The 22,362-nt window shown below is 38.7% G+C and overlaps 1 protein-coding gene across 1 annotated transcript; it reads left to right on the forward strand.

Moving 5' to 3' along the window:
* Positions 1 to 20: 20 nt before the first annotated feature.
* CNOT7 (CCR4-NOT transcription complex subunit 7) lies at positions 21 to 22,325 on the forward strand. The gene is made up of 7 exons (XM_058837637.1): positions 21 to 128; positions 727 to 937; positions 1,192 to 1,385; positions 4,251 to 4,412; positions 9,649 to 9,793; positions 17,714 to 17,824; positions 20,620 to 22,325. Exons 2-7 carry the CDS (start codon positions 821 to 823, stop codon positions 20,746 to 20,748), a joined length of 858 nt encoding a protein of 285 aa, XP_058693620.1. The 5' UTR covers positions 21 to 128; positions 727 to 820; the 3' UTR covers positions 20,749 to 22,325.
* The last annotated feature ends 37 nt before the right edge of the window (positions 22,326 to 22,362 follow it).

Raw genomic sequence — 22,362 nt, forward strand, 5'->3', positions numbered from 1 at the left:
GGCGCGCGGTGATGATGTAATGGCTTTGTGCGCGCGGCGGCGGCGCCGGGGGCAGCAGCGCTTCCTGCGGCTCGCGGGGGCCGCGCGGGGCCTCCCAGACCCGCCGCGGCCCGGCCGGAGAGTGAGGGGTGAGCGGGGGCGGCGCCGCGGCCACCGGGCGAGGACACCGGCACGGAGCCCTGCGGGGCCCCCGGGCTCTGCGGCTCCTCCGGGCGCTCCTGGGGCCTTTCACGCGCGCGGGGACCCGGCCGACCGTGTGTCGGTCTTCGCGCGTCGCTCGCTGGTTTAGCGCGGCCCTTGGGAACTGGAGGAGCTGCTCCCGCCTCGGGAGGCCGCTCGCGGTGCCGCCGGGTTTGGCGTGACTGTGTTTTGCCGCTGCGTTCCCTGCTGCACGCATCCCAGAGATCCGCAGGAACGCGCCCTTCCGAGCCGCGGGCAGGAGCGCCTGAGGGGAGCCGGGTGTCTCCCGTGTCTGTGTCACTCGTGCGGCTTGCCGCCCTTGTGCGGGAAACAGCCGCTAACGAAACTGTAGGGGTTTAGTTTCTGATGGTAATCTGAGCTCTCGCAGTCGAAATTCTCGTGGTTTTGATGGCTATGTTGTCCTGCTTTTGTGAAATCTACAAGGATAAAGCGTGGATGTGGTGCCTAAGCCCTTTATATTTATTTTTTTTTCAGACTAAGGGTAAAAACTTACACTTTTGATGCTTTGGTTTCTTTCTGTCTTAGGCTAAAAAAAAACAAAAACAGTTGAAGTCCTCTTTATGAAACCGATCCTTGGTCAAGTGTAACTTTTGATGTATGGTCTCTAAAGCCCCCCACTATGCCAGCAGCTACCGTAGACCATAGCCAAAGAATCTGTGAAGTTTGGGCTTGTAACTTGGATGAAGAGATGAAGAAAATTCGTCAAGTTATACGGAAGTATAACTACGTAGCTATGGTAAGTGGGTGCTTGATGTCTGTCTAGCAAATTACTGCAAAAGTTGTGACTTTAGCTGAGGTCAGTAAACTTGCTCATCCTTTTTAAATGGAAAGCATAAGGAAATCTTAATGTTGAATTAACACTGTAGGAACATGTGGATCCTAATCTTTTATCTTTTTAAAAAGTTAATATTACACATGGTACTCTTCAGCTATGATATGGTTAGATATGTATAGCTGTCATGTGTTCAAGTTTTAATTCTGCTCTTGCAGGACACAGAATTTCCAGGAGTAGTTGCAAGGCCTATTGGAGAATTCAGAAGCAACGCAGACTATCAGTACCAACTCTTACGCTGCAATGTTGACTTGCTAAAAATAATTCAGCTAGGACTGACGTTTATGAATGAGCAAGGAGAATACCCTCCAGGAACTTCAACTTGGCAATTTAATTTTAAATTTAACTTAACGTAAGTATTCAATTTCTGTGCTGCTAAACGTATGTTTCTGACTTACTGAAAATGTATAAATACTTTAGCAACCTTTTTATCTATCTGATTGTAATCATGGGATACCATAAATACTCATGTAATTTTTGTCAGCCAAACATGCTTTCTTCCTTCATTTATGTGCAGTCTGTCTTACTGCTGATAATTTGGTCAAAAATGCTATGCAGTTTAAAAGAAAAAAAGGAAGGCCTTTCGTACTTAATGCAAGAGTTAGCTCTGTGTTTTCATGTTTAGCATTTCAGAGTGCTTCTGCCTTACTTAATTTAACTCTTACTAGTTGTTATAGAAATCACATCGACTTTAAGTGGAAAATACCAATGCTTGAAGAAAAAAAAGTAAAGTTACTGAAGTGACTAAAAAAGTGTGTCAAATGTTATCATTCTGAAATGTTTTGTCTAAAGTGTTGGTTAAAAAGCAAGCTGACCTTTACTATATTGAAATAATATCATGAACTTTATTTCAAAATGTGAAGTTTATCAGTGATAAAACTTTATAAGCATAGACCTCACTTTTCCAGGGGGATCATGCACTTATCTGGTGCTCTAATTATATCTTTAGCTGGTGGTCGACAAAGTTACTAGTATCTTGATTTTGTTTTTTCTGAAGTAAACATAATTGGTTTGATAGTTTTTTGTATGTTGATTATCTATTGAATTGAAGATCAGTACAAACACTTCTCACACATTTAAGTATGTTCAAGCCTTGGGGTTTTTGGCAGTTGTGTTACTGGACAACTTTATATACATGGGTTAAATTCACAGTCTACAAAAGAGGTTTAGAGAACAGATCTCTATTTTTTTTCTGCAGATGAAAAGACTTGTTTTCAAAGTAGTTGGGGTTTTTAAGAGGAAAACTGCTGCTGCCTCTCTTGATCTCTGCCTTCTTTTAAGCAAGCAGTGCATAAATCAGTTTGATCTGAGCAATGACATGCTCTATTTAGTCTTGTGTGAATTCTCTTGAAAGAAAAGAGTTACCAAAAGAAAGAGTTACCAAAACTCTGAACTTACCTGGCCATATAAATGCTGGATGAAAATTACCAATTTTCTTAAATAGAAGAATATACTAAACTTATTTATAAGAGAGAATGAGGAGTGAATTAATAACTTCCAAACTGTGATCTATGAAGAAGGGCTTGTGCTACACTTGATTTATTTTCTGAGCTTCAAAGGTCTACTTAATATCAAACAACTGAAACCAAGAGTAGTTTTCCATCTATTTGTGCCAGATGCCACAGAGATAAGACAGCTTAGTAAAGGAAGATACAGGTAATCACCAAATTACCTTTTACTAGTTGATTGGGAGGTATAGAAAAATATAAACTTGGTAAGTACTGCATAAGAAATTAATATTTTTTATTTTTTTATGTGTATGGACAACTTACTTATTTTTGTCTGTTTCTAAACATCCTTTTGGGAAGTGGCACTGTGCCAAGTGTTCTTCTCCTAAAGCAAAACAGCTGTTGGTTGTTCCTAGAAGGTTTTGGTTTTTTGTTTTTTTGTTTTTTTTTTTTTTTTGTGGTTCCAGCCAGGTCTTGTTTTAGTGTGCTTTTAAAGAGCATAAATATTTCTCTAATCATACGATGCACCTGATTAGTACAGGGTAGCAACTAGAATGACAATTCCTTTTTGTTAAATGGTGTGTAATGGATATAGACAGGTGTTGAGAAGCTAGTGCCTCAAAGCTGGAGAACTAATGAGCAGCTGTGCAGGAGGGAGGAAAAAAGATGTAACACATCTTGAGGATGTATATCTGTGTTCTAAAGAATGATGTCTTGCCATCAGGAATAAGGAATACAGGTCTTCGACTGAATCTAATAGTCAAGTTTGATATATTGGTTGTCTTGTCTAGGTTTTTTTGTGTTTTGATTGTTTTTCATTAAAATTTAAAACCGTTCACTGAAGAGACTGTGGAGTAGTATGTTGTGGACAGTAAAAATGGATTTAATTCTCTAAGTAGATTCATGCTTGCATTATTATTTTTTTTGTCTTCATTTAACCATTCCATGTTTTTGTAACGATGATGCAGATAAAACTTCAGGTAGAAAAACTCCAAAACATGAATTTTAGCATTAAGACATTGCCAAAAAAACAAAAAAAAAAAGATAGTGTTAAAGGGAATAAACGCAGAGGTAGGAGGGGATCAAACAAATCATAGAGAAATTTTTATTTTAACATACTAAACTTTAGGTCCAAAATAGTTGACCTAATAGTTTAATATTTTAATATTTTTTTAAAGTTGAAACAGGTTGCTTAGAACAAAATTTAGGATACCTGAATTCTAAGGATAGACTAAATGGAGTAAATAGTCCATTTCCAATTTTATTGAGAAACAAGTTTGATGAACACGTCTAAACATTTACACAAGCTTAAATCACAAAAAACTTTTGAGAAATATTATCTACAGAACTAATTCAGTACAGGGATCTGGAGTGTATTTCTCATAGTTCTGTAATATAATGTGTTAGTGCTTCAACTGTTACATTTAATTTGTCACAGTTCAAACGATTTATACAGATATTTTACCAAATGAGTTTTATAGATGCACTTTCATCTGAAGGCTTGCAAAAGAGTGACTATAGGTAACTGGAAGAGGAGCAGGAACTAATTTTTGTATAAGATGGTAAGAATGGAGATGAAATGGGAATGGTAAAATGATAATAAAAGTTAAGAAAAACTGAAAAATGGTTGATTTTGTAATTAACCTGGAACAAAGTCAAATTGCTCCTACTCTGTGCCAGTGAAGTCTGTGGATTGAATTGCAAAAAAGAAATGTTACCTCACTGAGGCTTGTAGATTTTGGAAATTTACTTTTCCTCTCTGTTTTTAGAGAAGATATGTATGCTCAGGACTCTATTGAACTGTTGACGACATCTGGTATCCAGTTTAAAAAGCATGAAGAAGAAGGAATTGAGACACAGTACTTTGCAGAACTGCTCATGACATCAGGAGTTGTATTGTGTGAAGGAGTCAAGTGGCTTTCCTTTCATAGGTAAATTCTGCATGTTAAGTATTTGGGGTTTCAACATCTGACTGGTCTTTGAGTTCTAGAGCTTGGATTTCACCTCTCCTGACTTTGAGTGCTGTGTATGTAGCTCATGTCTTGATTGGTAGGACTGAGGAAGTATTTCTGCTGTAATACCTCTAACACCATTTGGTATTGGAAGAATAGAGGTCACAGGTGTTTTGCTGGTGTTTTTAGCTTTGGTGTTTATGCAGTGACCCGGAAATTATAAAGCTAAAAACCACGAAACTGCTAAACCAGCAGGTGGCGCTGTACACGTGCAAGTAATAACAGACACATTACTAAAACAAAATATTCCTAAGCAATCCTTGAGGAAATATTGTTTGTTTCATGGGAGAGAATTATCAGTGAGGAGTCTATAAATTACTCTTAAATTTGTTGTAAATCTCCTGCTAATCCAGGCAGATGAAATTACTCACCTTGGAAGGAGATCCCTGATAAGCCTTATGCATATATTTTACTACTTACTCTATCAAAGGAGTCAATCTCTTAAGTAAAAATAGAAATGTAAATGCTAAATCTCTATGAATCTGTCATGATACAAAAGATTTTTGAGTGTTAATAAGATCTAACACTTTAAAAACATACACAGTAGTTGTTGTTTAGCTAACTACATGCCACAATTTTTGCAAATGACAGTGTCTTTAAAGGCTTATTTCTGTGTAATGCCCTGAGACATCAGTCTTAGAGGCTGACTTCTAAGGAAGTCAGCAAGGTGAAGTGAATGAACAAGACTGTACTCACGATAGAACTCTAAAATAATCTTACTTTTGCACTCTTGTTTCTAGAGTAGCACCTTGGGGAAGAATACTGTAACAAGAATGCCTTAAATTGTGTCAAAATAACTACAAAAGCCAATTTAGTATTAAGTTTTTTTCAGCTTCCTAAAAACAATATTATGGGCTCTTATGTTTATATTTACAGTTGACTACAGTAATATGACTTGCATGGTTCAAGAGAAGGGGAGGCAGGTTATGCATGTAACTGGTGCCTCAGCAGAGGATGCCATGTAGCAGCAGCTTCAGCCTCAAATGGGTGTTTTTCCAATATTGCCTGATGACTAAGGGCCTGGTATAAGGTATACCTGAGCAATTTCTTCACTAGGGATTATTTCTAGAGCATAATTATACTTAGTGTGTGTAATTCCTAAGTAATAGACTTGTCAAAGTGTAGTGCGAGCTGTGTGCCATAATGCCATATTTTACTGGTGCAGCTTTTGAAGGGTTTTTGAAATGGCTTTATTAATAGAAATCCAGTTTCTTCTGTGTTAAAATGAGTTTCGTTTGTGGATTTCACTGAAAGTGTCTTTAGAAATCCTCTTAAGACAGTTTTTTAGCAAATATTTGTCAAACACTGATTTATTGGAGTGTTTGAAGCTTTTATGCTTTTCCAGACCTTGTTGATACTATCTTGAGCACAAAACCTTGGAGTAAGTGGGTTACATTCTGAGTAACCCAAGTAAAATTATGAAAAGCTATAAATGAGCATGGTTCATATAAAATGTACCACAAAGGATAGTGAACAGCTGTTCCTGAGTTCATCTTTGATTGTGTTTATGTTCTGTCAATGAAAACTTAGGCAGCAAGATGCTCAGTTGAAATGCAGTAGTTCTTTGACAGCTGATAAAGCTGTACTTGGTAGTTGCTGACTGCTATTGCCTCTGTTTCCTTAAAATGCTTAAATTACTACTAACTCTTTAAAATTTTGAGTCCCATAGTAAGTGGGAAAGTGGAATCACTCCTTTATCAGAGTATGAAGTTATGATTTGGTTTTCATTTTCTAGTCTTTGACTTCCTTGAACTTTCATGCAGTTCATTTCTAAGCTCTTCCCTTCTCACATAGCTCTCTTTGTGTGCTTTTTATCTTTGCATTTAATGTAGTCTGTGTGGACCTGCACTTCTGTCAGATACGACTGAAGAAATATTTGCACTGTCACCAATTCTTGTGTATTGCAACTTCGTAGGCAACTTCATCTAATCTTGTGTGTGTGAGTGTCCAAATGTGTTTGAGTCAATGAGAGAAGAGGGGGAAGCCTTGAATTTGTGATTTTTATCACAGTCAAAAGAGCTGTGAGTACTTGACAGTCTAGCAAGTTAGGAAGGAGCAGCTTAAATGCTGATTTTGTGGTTTTTCAACTGTCTGCTCTGCAGAAGCTTTTAAGTATCCACTTCTCTGCAACCTCCTTTGTTTAGCTTTGGAGGGTCTATGAAAACATGCTTTTTTGAAAATAAAAACCCAGATGTTCTTGGGATGCTGCAAAGTTCCAAGCTAATATGTTTCAATAATCATTTTATCTAACTGGATTTAGTAAAATTTAATCTGTTGGCTCATTTCTGATAGCTTTATAAAATGAGCTAGAGCTTTCTCAGCTCTTGAAAGTTTTTATTTATTTTAGAGGCTTGATGCTTGAGTAGAATTCATGGTTAATTTGCTATTTGAATTCTCTCTTGAAATTAAGGGAAAGAAATAGAGGCATGTTTGATCTTCACTTTTGTCTTGTTGCCTAGAGCTGTCCATGTTCAGTGAAAAAACAAAACGAATGTCCGTAAGAGTAAGTGCTTGTGTTGTATAGCTCCACAGATTGTGGCTTGCTGTGCTAAGTGATTTCGGATGATTATATTAGAAATGGTGCAGGTTTTTAAGGCAAGGAAGCCTGAGTGCTTCAGGGTATAAACCAACCACTAATCACTGTTAGAGGTTTAGAAGAAAACTTCTTTAATGTGAAGGTAATTACATAATCGCTCACCATGGACTTTCTTAGCCTTCTGTTAGCATCAGTAGTGGCCACTCAAAATTTGTTTTACTGGATCTATCTTAGTCTGGAATTGGAGTGACAAATTTTGTGTCTCAAAGCTGGATCTGCTAAAATATCCAAGTGGAAAAAATATATAATTCTCAATCAGAATTGCTATTTGTAATGACCTGCCCCCTTTCCATCTGAATAGTAAAGGAATGTTGACTTTTCTTGAAGTACTTCCTTATTATAAGAAATTAGAAGTGTTTGAGACCATCTGTTTTTTATTATGTTATTCATATACATTTTTTTTAAAGACAAATCAAAAAAGCTTTCTTTTGAAGAGGAGTAGCACAAATATGATTTTTTTACTTTAAAAGTTTTAATATGACTGTTACATTTGAGCCTTGAGGATGATCAATGTCAGTAATTCAGTGAGGTAGTAAACTGTAGACTCTTAAGGAGTAAGTCTCCATAATCCTAAACAGTGCTTTATGTGTCTTTTGGAACAGTGTTTTTTGCTAATGTGGCTTTTTCTTTTCTTCTTCTATAGAGGGCTTTATGTTGATACATAAAGTGGCTTTCCCACCACTTCCCTACCCCTTCAAATGATCTAATAAAATTAGACTTCCAAGCTACGGTTTTGCCAAGTTTACTACAGTTTTTACTTTGTAAGAGTCAACAGAAATCCTTCTTTATCTTTGGCTCCTTTGCTCCCTGGCCAGTGGCTGTTGCTGTGGAAGTTGGAGGGTGGCCAGCACAGCTTCAAAGTACCAGATGCAGTACAGGATTTGTTCAATTTCTGCTTAGAGCACTGGAAACCCCCATGGGAGATCTGCAGTAGTCTATAGCTATTGGGTATCTTGTGTTAATGGACTTGTAGCAAACAGCCCATTTACCGACATTATGTTCAAGGTTTTTCTACCCTCTGTCTAGAAACTCATAGTATAAAGAGGACAGAGATAACCTTGTTGTATACAGAAGATTCAAAGTAAACTTACTTACATTGAGTATGCAAGCTGAAGCCTTGAATCTATGTCAGAAGTCACCACTCTTTGAATATCTGCAGGATATATGTATGCAGTGGTATAGTGCTCTTAACTGATTTGTCTTTTCTATTACTTATCTCACAGTTAAAGATCCTGTCTAGTATTTACCAACTTGAAAAATTCTTGGTTTTGAGTATGACCCTTGTGTAATCAAGAATGAACACAAAGTCTTAAACAGGAAATTTGGAGTCTGTGATGGCCACCTGCTCACTTGAGTCATCCCTCAGCTCTATGCTAAGATTCCTTAAATAGCAAAACTGATAAAACCTTCAGTAGAAGCAGCTCTACTGTAGTGTTTTCATATTCTTTGTTAGTACAGGCATTTTTAAAATTTATGTCAGTAAAATCTAGGAGCTGATCTGGTTCAATGCGAACTTAGTAACATGGAAGAGAAAGTATCACATGGAAGAGAAAGTATCACTCCTTGATTTAGTTTAGCGCATAAGCAGTCCTACAAGTACAAGGGATCAGAGTGGGTGAGTTTCATGGCCAGGTCATGAATAATCTGGTTTGTAATTGCTGCCCTCCTAGGAAAAAGCATAACTAGTCATCACTGCTTTTTGTTGTGGTGTTCAGTCTTGCTTTAATACCTGACATCTCTCTTTCCCGTACTTAACCCTCTTGTTTCCTCTCATAACTCTTTGTAGGAGGCCACAGTTTCCCCATTACTGCCACGCCTTAGTCCTACATCCTCTTTTTTCAATTGAGCTATGGAGGAAGGAGCCTTCCTGTACTCTTCTCTCTACCATGTACACACTATACCACCATTTCTTCTAACAAATAAGCACTGCTCAGTTACCTTGCTGCCTCCTGCAGACTTGTATATATACACACACAAAAATTTTTCCAGCTTACTCTGTCATTGCCTCCAGAAAGAGTAATAGTCTACAAGCTATTATAAAGTTTTTAGTTGTCTGTGTGCTGATTTAATTGGAAAAGTTGAAAGACAATTCCTCTTCTTTGTTGCTGAGGGTTAGATTTTCCTCGAGGCATAAACATGCATTGGCTCTGGAAACTCATTAATCTTTTGGATTTTGAGAACTGTAGAAGTCTCTGTCTCAGTTTGTAGTGAGAAACTCCAGTCTATGTGAAAGAAACCAGCTTAGGAGTCTTTCTGCTGGAAGGTCTTGTTATTAGGTGAAGACCCAGCAGCACTACCTTATTTTGGGATTTAGAGAAAGTCCTGTAGGCAGATCTTTTTACATCTTCACTTGGCCTTATTCAGACCAAATTAAAATGTTTTTGGAATCTGCAATGGGGCCGTTCACATTGAAGTTTAGGTTTTTTACATAGACGGTGGTCTTTATTGCATTGAATTTAAGCAGAATATCCTGTCAATGTGCAGTGAAGTCTTCATGTTGGAAGTGAGAAGGATGCTTCTAAGTCAGTTGCTTATATTGTTTTTGTTATTAATTTACAGTGGATATGACTTTGGCTATCTAATCAAGATCCTGACAAACTCCAATTTACCCGAGGAAGAGCTGGACTTCTTTGAGATACTGCGATTGTTTTTCCCTGTCATCTATGATGTAAAATATCTCATGAAGAGTTGCAAAAATCTGAAGGTAAGTAATCTGTTAATGGTTTGGAGCAAATTTTGCATTTGGAGACAGGATACTTAATGCCTAAAAATACTTTCTCTTTTTTTATTGTCTGCTTTTGCTTTGATGCTGCATATTAAGCATTGTTGTCTCAAGATTTATATATTTAATATTAAAGGCATTGTTAGGAGCAGCCAAGAGCACAAATCAATTTCTATAACTGTTTGCCAGTTAAAAATACCATGTTTAAACTGGATACTTTGTTGATAGATTATAAACCCATGTTTTGAATTAATTCTTTATTTCCTTAGCCATAAGAATTGATGGGTCTCATATACTCTTATTTCCTCATTGTGCAGTCCACTAGAGGACTTCAGTCATCTAGGCAGAGGTAATTGCAAGATGATGTGGACATGTCTTGGAAGAGAAATGAAGAATGTTTCAAATGGCTCCATAGGAAAAGATAAACAACATATGTTTAGGGACAACATGTGACTTCTAGGAAAAAAACTAAATAGAAATTAATTTCTCGTGTCAGGCCAGTGGGGCTACTAATTGGCTTATTCTATCAAGCATAAAATATGGATACCTTATTGGACTGGAGCACAAGTGGGACCTGAAGCAAAGCGTGTGAAGGGGAAGACAGACAGCAAGTGAAAGAAAGATACTAATGGCACTGTTAACAGCTTTAATTGCCAAAGAGCTGTTAAGACTCTGCACTGCTGCTGGAGTGAGGTGCATCACTCATCTGAGGCAATTGATGATTTCTTGCTTTTATGGAAAGTAATTTAACTCTAGGATTTCTTAAGGAAAACCTGCAGGAAGAGGAGGACGCTCACCTTAGTAACATCAAATCCTGTCTAAGGAATGGCTTGCCAGTTCATTGTGCTGAACTACTGATCTGTGTGCTGTTTATAGTCCTCTTGCCTTCTGAGATGAACTAGCAGAGTGTGTCACTTTGAATAGTAGCCTACTTTTGTGGAAAGTAAATTGTGTGAATCCTTTGTTAATCAAATTAATGTTGAAAATGTAGATCACCCTTTCAGTTAGTAAGAAAAGGGTACTTTTCTGTATTCGTATGCAATTTTTACTGGTACAATCATCTGAGAAAATGGCTGTGTATTAGGGAACATTTTAGAAACACTTCTCCACAGAGGCCAGGAGTAAAAATTAAATGCTCTTAAACTTCAGGAGTCTTAAATTAGTGATGGGGAGGAACCTGCCCCAAAAAGTCCTCACTTTCTCACTCCCAGTGAAGCGAAGTAGAGCATCTGGTGCCTATCTGGTGACACACTTTGCAAGAACAGAATGTGTATTCCAAATTTAGTGACATAGAAAAGGTGACAAATTGATGTTCCATGTCACCATTCAGAGGTGACATTCCCAGTGGACTTGGGAAAGAGGGTATTGTAGTTTCTGGCATAATTAAGGCATAGTGTGTAACCTGCATTGTTTAGAGACTTTAAGATTTGCTTGGAAGACAAGAAAAGCCTTCACAGGTCTTATTTTGGCAAACCATAAGAACAAGGGTGATTTTTTTTTCAGAGCTGAATATGTAGGTCAGCTTTCCTGCAGTAAATTTTGATCCACTCACCTATCCTGCAGACTGATAGTGACAGCAGGGGAAGGGAAATGGGCTATCTTACCCCTCCAAATTTGCCAGTGATGAAATTATGGTGGACTTGAACTGTACTGAGAGAAGCTGCCTGAAACAAATCACGAAACATTTAGTGTTGTGACTCTAAAAATGTGTGTGCCGTCTCCTAATGTGTGTCACTTTTCATCTTTATTAAATTGCAGTGAATTGAACAGCTGTGAATTTGTCTTTTATTGACTTGCCTAAGTTATTTTTTGTATGATAGTCGCTGATCTGCTTTAGGTCCCCCACTCTCTGCCCCCATACACCCAAAAAAGATTCTTGGCATTGGAAAGAGAAATAGGCTTCAGAACTGGAAATCTGATTGATGCTTTTTTTGTGGAATTAAATACTCTGAATTTACAGTCTGTTATTATGACTTTACTGGCATGCAGATTGAAGTTGACGTGAGATATTAATGTATTATGGGTTAAACTCTTGCTTACAGTCTAAAAAGCTTTTAATGCAGACAATTCCAAACCTTTTGATAGTAGTGGCAATCCTAAGTAATGTAGATTGGTAGACCTTGTTGAAAACTTGCTTTTAATTTGGGATTTTGTGCAGAACAATAAGCTCTGTGTCTGTGCCATGAAATGAGAGTTCAAAGTAGATTCGCTGTTGGCTATGGTTGAGTGATTATGTACCTTATTCTGTGGCATTTTCTTGGAAGGTTGATACTCTGAAAATGTGGGAAGAATTTGTCCTTCTCCAAGACTGAAGCATACCTATCTGGAGTGCAAAAGTCTTACCTGAAAGAGAATCTCAGTAATTTCATAATTTTCTGTTCTGATTCCATCCAGGACAGGGTAAATTTTTGCAGTAGCAAGGAAGGGGCATGGCTGAGATATGGAGTTTATTCTGTGACACCTCATATAATTTTCTGGGCATGGGGGAAGAGCTTGCTTCTGGGTCAGGGTAGTGTGGTGGAAGGAGCAATCAGGTATTATTGTCAGATGTTTCTGTAGGTGAGCAATAATGTTTCTTTTCTTGCACACTCTATCATTAGTATTGTTGCTATATCTGTTTGTTTTCTTATCTCACTGCTAATTCCAGTAAATGGTGCATATCTCAACCTGTGATCTTCACTTTTTGTGCCTCCAGTTCTCCTCTCCAGTCTGCCACAGGAGAGCGGGGAGTGAGTGGGTGAGTGGCAGTGTAGTTTGGAATGGTTTTAGTGGAAACACTAAATTGGAGAATACCATTTCTAAACCATGACAGCCTTACTTGGCACCCAATGTGGGGTATGAAGGGTTGAGATCTGATCAGAGTGGCTTCATTTCATTTAAGCATTTGTCCTATTAGATTCAGAGGCAGTGATCACAATGCTGTTTGGTCTATCTGTGTGAGGGTGTCTATTTGTGTGGTACCTAACCACGTATGTTTCTATATATTTACTATGTGCCCATCAGGGTACTCATTTTCAGATCAGGATTGCTTTGTTGATGTATGTTGATTGTATGAACTGGAGTCATGTTTATGACATGATAACATCGAGGGCAATGAAGATCATTTGGGATATTCAGTGTATTCAGTCCTGCTCTCCTACCCTTACCTTGGGCACTACCTCTGGGAGTCCATTGCTAATCATTCCTAAACTGTGGGAACAGGGAGGATTGATTTCCCCTGCTTTTCACTACCTTTTTCTCCTTCAGGCCTATTAGAACAGATTTTGAGAATTTTGAATTTCCTTTGGATGTTAAGGAAAACATGCTCTTGCTCCTGTGTTTCAAATCAGGACAGAAATTTCTATGAAGGTTTACTAGAGATCTGTCTGAGGGAGGATAGTCATGAGTAGCATGGAATGTGGGATATAATGGGCCATTTTTGGGGAAAATTCCTCCAATGTTTTGAGAGTATCACTACAGGACCTTGATAATGTGACAGAATATTTGCAAGAAGAATGCTGTGGCAACTCCATAAAGAATCAACTTACTGAAGTGTGCTGGGCCCCGGCTACTCTTTACTGGACACAGTCCAATGCTAGACCCTTAAGGCTAGAACCCTTAGGGGAAGAGGAGGAAAGCAGATCAACAGTGCTGTGACCACTCAAACTGCAGCTGAACTGGAAGAATGACTCATGCCAGTAACAGTCACACCTACACAGAAGAAAAAAATCCAGGACCAAATCAGTTTGCATAGTGAGGCATAAAAAGGAAATAGAGTTCTCACAACAGGAGGAAGAGGCAGGGCCAGAGATAATCACCCAATTTCTATCCCTGGATGAGCCAAGTGAAAAAATTACAGCTGCCAGTCATGAAAGCACCGGATGAGCTGGCTGCTGTGATGCTGGAATATGGCCCACAATATGAAACTAGATGATAATGAAGCCAAGCAACTGGTGTCCCTATCCTAGTGGGGATTTGGGAAGAGGACAGAAACTCTCAGCCTCTGGCAGCAACTCCTGTCAAGCATGATCTCTCCTGAATGATCTAGTGGTATGCCCAAGCAGATGCAGCACCATGGAGAAAGATGTCCAGTACCTGAGAGAATTAGTTGTGCTGAATGTGATCGGTAAGGATTCAAATAACAAGAAGTCCCCCGTAGATCCAGATAAGGTCCATTGTACACAATCCATGTGGCAGAAGTTTGTACAGAGCACACCATTGTCATTCACCAACTCATAGGCATTGATGTCAATGAAAGAAGGAGAAAAAACAGTCCTTTGGGTGGCAGAATCCAGTAATCTCTTTTCCTCTTTACCAACCTGCTCGGCTCGGCTGTGGAAAGACTGTCAAAGATTGCAGACAGATTCAAAAGACTCGAGCAAGCTGGATAGATGTCCCATGCCCCACCAGTAAGGACCAGAGTCGCTGCTCTTGATATACACAGTCTCTGTGTATCCTTGACATAGATTACCTCAGGACCCAAAAGGTCATTGTTGGGCTTTTGAGATAGCTGCTGTGGAGACAGAGGAAATTAGACAGTTGAATAACTTGCCTCATTTCTCAGAGGACCCTTCTGCTTTGGGACTGCTTAGGGTCAAAGAGCAACAGGTAACAATCTCTACCACAACACTGCACTGTCAACAATGCTGCATCGACTGGGTACTCCATGACCTTCATCCATGAGATGATTTGTGAACTGGTGAGCCAGGGAGTGGTCAGCAAGACCCACTCACCCTTTAATAATCCTGTATGGCCAATTGACTGGACTATCATGGCCTGAGTGAAGTCACACCACCATTGTGAGCCACTATGCTGGATATGCTAGAACTTCAGTATGGAGTCCAGGGGAGCACAGTGGTACCATCATTGACTGATATTGCTAGTGTATTTTTTTCCATTCCTTTGGCAGCAGAGTGCAGGCCACAGTTTGCCTTCACCTGGAGGAGCATCCAGTACACCTGGGACCAACTGCCCCAGGAGTGGAAATAAAGCCCCATCATTTGCCATGGACCAATCCAGACTGCACTGGAAAAGAGCGAGACTCCTGAAGACTTGCAGTACATTGATGACATCATTATATGGGGAATGTGGCAGAGGAGGTTTTTGAGAAAGGAGAGAAAATAATCCAGATTGTCCTGAAGGCTAGTTTTGCCATAAAGCAAAGTCAAGTCAAGGGATCTGCCTGGGAAATTCAGTTTTTAGGAGGAAAATGGCAAGATGGATGTCATAATGATTCCAGTTGATGTGATCAACAACATAGCAGCTAGATCCCCACCAACCAGCAAGAAATGAACACAGGCTTTCCTAGATGCTGTGGGGTTTTTGGAGGATGCATATCTCAGATTACAGTCAAATTATAAATCCTCTATATTGTGAGCCAGGAGAAGAATGATTTAAAGTAGAGATTTAAACAAGCTTTTGAAGAATGATTTGAAGTGGGATTTAAACAAGCTTTTGAACAGTTTAAATGGGTGATTGTTCATCTGGTGGCTAGTTCATCCAGTAGCCAGTCTGGTGTTTTGCACCAGACAAGGTGTGTAGTATGTGCTCTACACTGCAGCTGGGGAGAATGGCCTTCCTGGAGCCTCTGTCAGAAGGTACCTGGAGAGGCTTGAGGCTGACCTCTGGGTTCTGGAGTTGGGGGTACCAAGGATCTGAGGCCTGCTATGCTCCAGCTGAAGAACAGATCCTGGCATTTTTGGAGAGGTTTGAGCTGCCTCAGAAGTGATTAGCACCAAAGCAGAGCTCCTTTTGGCACCACAACTGCCAGTGCTGGTCTGGATGTTTGAAGGGCAAATCCGTTCCACAGATCATGCCTGATGTCATGTGGAGTAAGTGGACTGCGCTGATTTCAAAAATAGCCTCATGGACACCTGGGCCAGAAAGCATGCTATGAAGTGGGTGTATCATATTCCCTATCATGCACCAGCCTCTGGGAAAATTAGATGGTACAGTGGACTGTTAAAAAACATTGAAAGCAGTGGGTGGTGGAACTTTCTGATGGTCAGCTCTACATTTAGCAGAGGCCGCCTGCTTAGTTAACACCTGAGGGTCCACCAACTGAGCTGGCCTTGCCCAATCAAAACCTCCACATACCATAGAAGGGGATAAATCCCTGTTCTTATATCCCTATATGAGCAACATGTGAGGAAAGACAGTTCAGATTAGTCCTGCCTCAAGCAAAGGCAAACCCATCTGTGAGGTTTGCCTTCAGGACCTGGTTACACATTCCCCACAGGGGGATGGGGAAACATGATGATGTGTACTTCAAGGGGATTTGATTTTTGGGTAAGAACACTTTGTAATGTTGAATTGTATAATATTTGTTGCTGAATTGCACTGTATGCCATAATTACTGTGGCAAATGAATATGGAGTGGTACACATGTACCACTCATGAGCTCCTGATGCAGCTTGCAACAAGCTGACAGCACACCAGTGTTCCTGCCCTGGAAGACATCTAGGATAAATAAAACTCACAGTAATGGACTAAATTAACAGACATCTCAGAGAGAAGGCCATTGACTATAGAAATTATACCTGTACTTGTGTGTGTGAATATATGTATATAGGTGGAAGTTACAAGGTTTGGATGGACATGACATAGATAGTACAGGATAAGAAATGGATAATGTCCTGGCTCCAGCCAGGATAGTGTGAATTTTTGCAGTAGTCAGGATGGGGCATGGCTAGGACATGGTGGTTATTCTGTGACACCTCACATCACTTTTTGGGCATGGGGGAAAGGCTCACTTCTGTGTCAGAGTAGTGTGGTGGAGGGAGCAATCAGGTATTATTGTCAGGTGTTTATCTGCTGCTCAAGACAGACTAAAACCAGCAATAGCTGTACCAGGTTTTCATATTAGTTTGTAGATGTTATCAGGAATGGTAGTATTGAAGCTTCCATCATTTTAAACAAAAACCTGAATGCAAATATGTTGCCATAAGACTCACAGGAATTTTCATAATGTTTGATCTGATTTTCAGTTTGGACTCCTTTATAACTCCACGAGTTTTGGCTGCTCTGCTTTTGCCTCTTATTGCTTTACTTCCTGTACTTAAAATGGGTTAAGAGTGCATGCGAAGGTGAACTCTAGGCATTCTTTATTTAAGTGCATTGCCTCTGTGCAATGTTTTTGCATTTCAATGCTTATGGCAGCACTAAAGATTCTGTTGTTTTGGTTTTTTTAGTCTTTCTATAGCATTAAAAATGTGCATGTGCTTTAGTCTTGCCAGTAGCTTTATAGCTTAATTAATTGAAAAAAGAGTCTTTGTATAATCATGTGCTCACAGCAGTAAAAGATTGCTGTTACAGTATTACATGCCTGTCCTTCAGCTGATCAGTGTTATCTATGTAAAACCAAACTAAATTTTGACAGCTTTGCTCTCACATGTAGAAGGTATTACTGTTTTGGAGAGGACACTAAAATTGTGTTTATTTAGTAACTTTGCAGTTAAGGGGATAATTTTTCACACAAGATTATTGAGAAGAAAATTTCCTTCAAAACTGGAGAAGTTTTACCTTCTAGAGAAGATAGATTTGCAGCTTTGGTGTGTTCTCTACAGCCTTGTAGTCTGTCATTTTAAAGCAGTGTATCAACAGTCATTTTGAAGGAATTCTTAAGTAATGACATCTGGTTACTGGAGAAGCTGGAACATAAGGAGTACTAAAAAAACAGTTTTGTTGGTTGCAGATATTGCTTTATTTAGTCAATACTGACAGAATATTAATACTGTTTGATATGGAAAGTTTCATTCTCCTGGTATGCATTTATCAGATATAATGACTTTTTCAGCTACAGTGTGTAGGTATTAAAATATGCCTGAGGTTGTATGGCCTGTGTAACAGATTGTCCCAAATGCAGCTGTTCTGTCTTCTAATTTAACTTTTTCCAGCATTTAACAAAAACATTTTGTTTTTCAGGGTGGATTACAAGAAGTGGCTGAGCAGTTAGAGCTGGAAAGGATAGGACCACAGCATCAGGCAGGATCCGATTCTTTACTCACAGGAATGGCCTTTTTCAAAATGAGAGAAGTAGGTGGACATATTGTTTTTATTTCCATGATAGTCATGTGCTGTGATAGTTACATGGAATTGCTGATTCTGATAAGTCTGTGGTATTTTAAGGAGGTCTCTGAAGGGCTTGAGGAATCAATCCTTTCTTGACAAAAATGAGACCACTTGTGTTTTTCCCTGAGTAAGTGTGAACCAGCCTTACTGATTCCTTGCTTTGCTGCTGTGAGTATTTCTTCCCAATTCCAGCCTAGGCCTGACTTTCAGATTTTTTATGAAGTTTAATTTTGGGGTGTTTTTTCCACACCTGTTTCGTAGGATGCCTTTTTTTAGGTGGCTGCTGCAGTGATTTATGAACTGCTGAAGCCAGATTCCTTTCTGGGTGACTGTTCTCAAGGCGGTTTTTTTGGTTTTTTTTTTTTTTTTGCGTTTTTCCTCAGTGTAATATGCAGCTGTTGTGTACTGCTGCTTGTGGCAGGCTGAGAGGTGCGGAAGGAGTGTCGATGGACCACTTCTAGCTAAACTTTCAGGCTAGAGGTGTATTAGCTAATGACTTCTAGGCTGCTTTGGAGAATTTCCAAGCATTTTTTTTTCCTTGAGTGAAGCTTAGTCTAACTAAGGTTCTAAAGGTCAGTTAATTCAAGGTTTACAGCAAGGACAGTCAGGTCTTACAAGCTTCACATTTCCTTGCTATTTGTCTGCATACAACAGGAAATACCACAGGAAAATATTAGGGTTATATTTTGCATTAGCAGAACAATCAAATGTCAAACAGGCCTCTTCTGGAAAGCAGTTGCACTGAACAAATGCCAGTGCGTCAGAATATGGCATTCTTCCAGCAATTCAATGTCATTTACCATGTCAAAACAGATGGCAATATCAAACCTCATCATTTCATCATGTTAAGTACTATATGCTGAAGTCTACTTTCTGGAATCCAGCCTTTCGTATGAAGGAGAACATGACCATGAGATCGTGACAAACACTAGTGACACAGCAAGTGAATAATAAAGAATGATGGTTTAGCTGGTTTGCTTATCCTAGCACTCTGTTCTGCCTCTGCTGGAGCTGTTGCAGTTGTCAAGCAGGTCATGGGCTACAGATGTAATGAAAAGGATTATGTTTGGTAATACATAAACCGTATGATCTGGTATGATCCAAGCCCTGCTACCTGCAGTCTGCCCAGTATTGTTAAACTTCCACTCTTGAATTTGAAACAAAATCCAGAGAAAAAAAAAGGAAGCATATGATAATCATGCTTAAAACAGCCTTTCAAGTTAGTTTTCTAGAGTAAAGGTTTAAACCCATGATAGTTTCTTTAATGAGATGCAGTTTGTGTTAGGTGGAAAACTAGCTAGTTTTATTTACTAAAAGCTTTTGCCACAACTAGAAGTCTCTGAAGATTTTTTTAGTGCAACACACTTACTTAAGCCGAAAGACATGGACTGATAATGAATTTTTTCCCGCAGTACTTACAAATACTCTTTGCAAATACAACATTGCTAAATGAGAGTATAGTAGTAAGCAGAGTGAAGTACATTTAATGTAGATTTTTAAAGCTTTTCAGCAGAGTTAGTGTTTTAAAATGTATTTCTGAGTACAAAGGCTTCACTTTACAGTGCTTTTTGAGGCACAGAATTTTGTTACTAATTGCTGTGAAGGAGATGCAACTTGCTTGCTGGGTCTTGGAGTGCCAGCTGAAAAAGTTACTGATCCTTTTATTTCCATCAGGAATACTTAAATAATGATACTACAAGAGTAGAGTTGTTTTTTTGGGCTTTTTCTACCTGCTGTATTTCATTAGGAACTGCTGTGGGCTGTAAAACTTTTAATTAAAGGTTCTGATTCCTACAGGACAGAACTTTCCATTCTGACTGTGCTGCTAAAAGCAAAGCTTGAAGGGAGAAGTTTTGAGCTGTATGGTATATACAGGCCTCCATGTTTAGATTGTGTATTGTATCCATTCTCTTTCTGTATATTTCTGCCTGTCTTAGATTTCTCATATTGATGATGACTCAGAATGTGAAACATTCTGGGGCGTCCAGGATTGCTATGAAGGTTTTAGGGTGAAAAATGTTTGTGTATGTGTGTCTTCTTATTTTTTCAAGATAATTTGTGATTTTGTGTTTGAAAACCCAAGTCTGAAAGGCAGAGTACCAGAATATCATGGGCTTTATTTTGTCTTACACTGAAAGGTTCCATTTCCAATTTAGACTTGTGTAAATGCAGTCTTCGTACCAAATTTTGCTGTTCCTCATTAAATGAGAGCTCTGAGAGGAGCTGAAAATGCATCTGTCTGCATTTATCTAAATTCTATGATGGGTTTTGTGCCCATCCTCCCCACCCCCAAACCCACGTAATATAAATCAGGACATCTCTATTCCAAGACAACAGAGTATGGTGAAAACATCAGATTGAGGAGAGGTAAGGGAACAGGCATTGATGATGGATGCTAAGCATATGTTTGTTGTAAGAAGCAGAAATGAGATGGAGAAGTATCTTTGTTGCTCTTGCAGGTATCTGAGTGATGACTAGTAATACAAAATTGTGAAAACATTGCATTTGGCCATTGAATTGGGAGAGGCACACAGGAAGACTGATTATATTTCTGACAGATTTAAATAATTGTGTCATATAGCACATTGTGATAATGTGTTGAGATTAAGTGTCTTATTATACTAATTATATCATCTTTTGCACCTTGGGATTTGATATCTTATTTAAAAATAAAGTAATTTTAGAGCCTTTCTACAGTTCTAATGAAACTGAACCTTTTCTTTTGCAATAATTCATGTCTCTCTCTTTTAACTTTTTAGATGTTCTTTGAAGATCACATTGATGATGCCAAATATTGTGGCCACTTATATGGTCTTGGTTCAGGGTCATCTTATGTACAAAATGGCACAGGAAACGCTTATGAAGAAGAAGCCAACAAACAGTCATGACATGAAATGAAAGGCCGTCTTTTTGACCTCCACATGCTTGTATATAGGTTTTATCTCTGGTTGAACCCCTTGGACAATTAAGGCTTTTTTCCCCCCTTTCTCAGCACAGTTTCTTTTCTGCCTTTCTATGTACTAAACTTGACTGTTCCTATCACAGATTTTGATCTTAATATTGATACGTAAAATTTTCTGGGTTACATTTTGGCCTCTTAACAAGCCCATTTGTAAAGAAGCTTGTATAGGATCAGTGTGGCAGAGAGAAGGGGAAAGTTGAATGATAATGAATATTCGGTCAACTTGCCTACATTGTTCTTCCAGTTTTTTGTCTTTCCCTTCCCTTCTCTAAATTAATTGGCTCTGATTATAACTAACTTCCCCCTTCATGTCTGTTCTTTCCAGTATGCAGGCGTTTTAGCTATTCAAGATTGTGGACCATCAAATTTGCACTTTAGAGAGCGACTCTGACTCAGATCCTCTGTTTTATTTGAAGTTTGTTTTGGTTTTTTCTTTTGCCCTCAGCTAGAAAACAATCACTTGCCAAGTTCAGCAGCTTCAAGCTGTATTTCCTTGGTATCTCAACCCAGACAACGGGACTTATTTGCTGCATAATCTGTTTGTTCAAGCAAAACAAACTACTGAAATCATAGTAATTGCTCTTACTTTACTAGTGTTTGGTCATCTTCCAACACATCCTGCACATGTCAACTGCTGGTTGGCCTGCTGCTATAAAACCGCTCTGTGATGGGAGAAAAGAGGCTTGAAAAAACAGCTTTACACCCTTCAGGAAAATAACAGCTATGAATTTAGCCTTTTTGCCATTAAGCTGAGAGTTGAAGGATAATGGAAAAGTAGGAGTCTTGTAATGGCACATTTCCCTTGATTAACTTTGTGGCTTTTATCTTAGTAATGTACACCTCAGATATTTTTTATGAAGTCATATTTATTATGTACTTGATTTCATGATTTTTGTAAGTCAGTTTAGTTGAAGAGAAACCCCAAAGATCTGAAAAAATACTATTTAATTGAATTACTGAATTAGAAAGACAATTAAATCATGCTTTTTTGTAGTTGTTACAAAGACAGATGTTACGGATATTTGTTGTAATACAACAAAATATAAATAACTTCCAGCTAATAAAGTTACCTGAGGAGTGTAATGCTAGTTTATTTTTGAGTATATCTTACAATATATTTTAGATATATTGTTTTCAAGGACCCTGAAGTATCTTCTGAACTCTGCATAGCATGTTTACAGAGCAGTTGTGCAGGAAGGATTTTTGGTACTGAATAGCTAAATACTAGCCTGGAATGATGGAATGCGTGACATTGTGTGTCTGTGCGTGTGCACGCGTACGTGTGTTTGACACGGAAATCAATGGCAGAAAAATCTCCAAATGTTCACCAATTACTCTGTTGTATCTTGTACTTAAAAGCAAAAAATCAAATACCTTTTTCTCATTGAATTATGATGATGTAACTGGGCGGTCCTTTTTAAACAAGTAATTTGCATAACAGAGGGTATTTGTTTTTAAAGCTTTTGTAAATAAAGGCCTAAGAAATGTTTTCTTACATAACAACAGACTGGTGGTTTTGTTGCAAAATTTTTCCTGGAAT

This window comes from Poecile atricapillus, chromosome 4 (genome assembly GCF_030490865.1).
Source record: "Poecile atricapillus isolate bPoeAtr1 chromosome 4, bPoeAtr1.hap1, whole genome shotgun sequence".
NCBI classification, from domain to species: domain Eukaryota; kingdom Metazoa; phylum Chordata; class Aves; order Passeriformes; family Paridae; genus Poecile; species Poecile atricapillus.

Coding starts and splice junctions, on each gene's coding strand:
- CNOT7 (XM_058837637.1), top strand. CDS start 821: ATGCCAGCAGCTACCGTAGACCATAGCCAAAGAATCTGTGAAGTTTGG. Junction 938..1,191: donor AGTATAACTACGTAGCTATG/GTAAGTGGGTGC, acceptor CTGCTCTTGCAG/GACACAGAATTTCCAGGAGT. Junction 1,386..4,250: donor AATTTTAAATTTAACTTAAC/GTAAGTATTCAA, acceptor CTCTGTTTTTAG/AGAAGATATGTATGCTCAGG.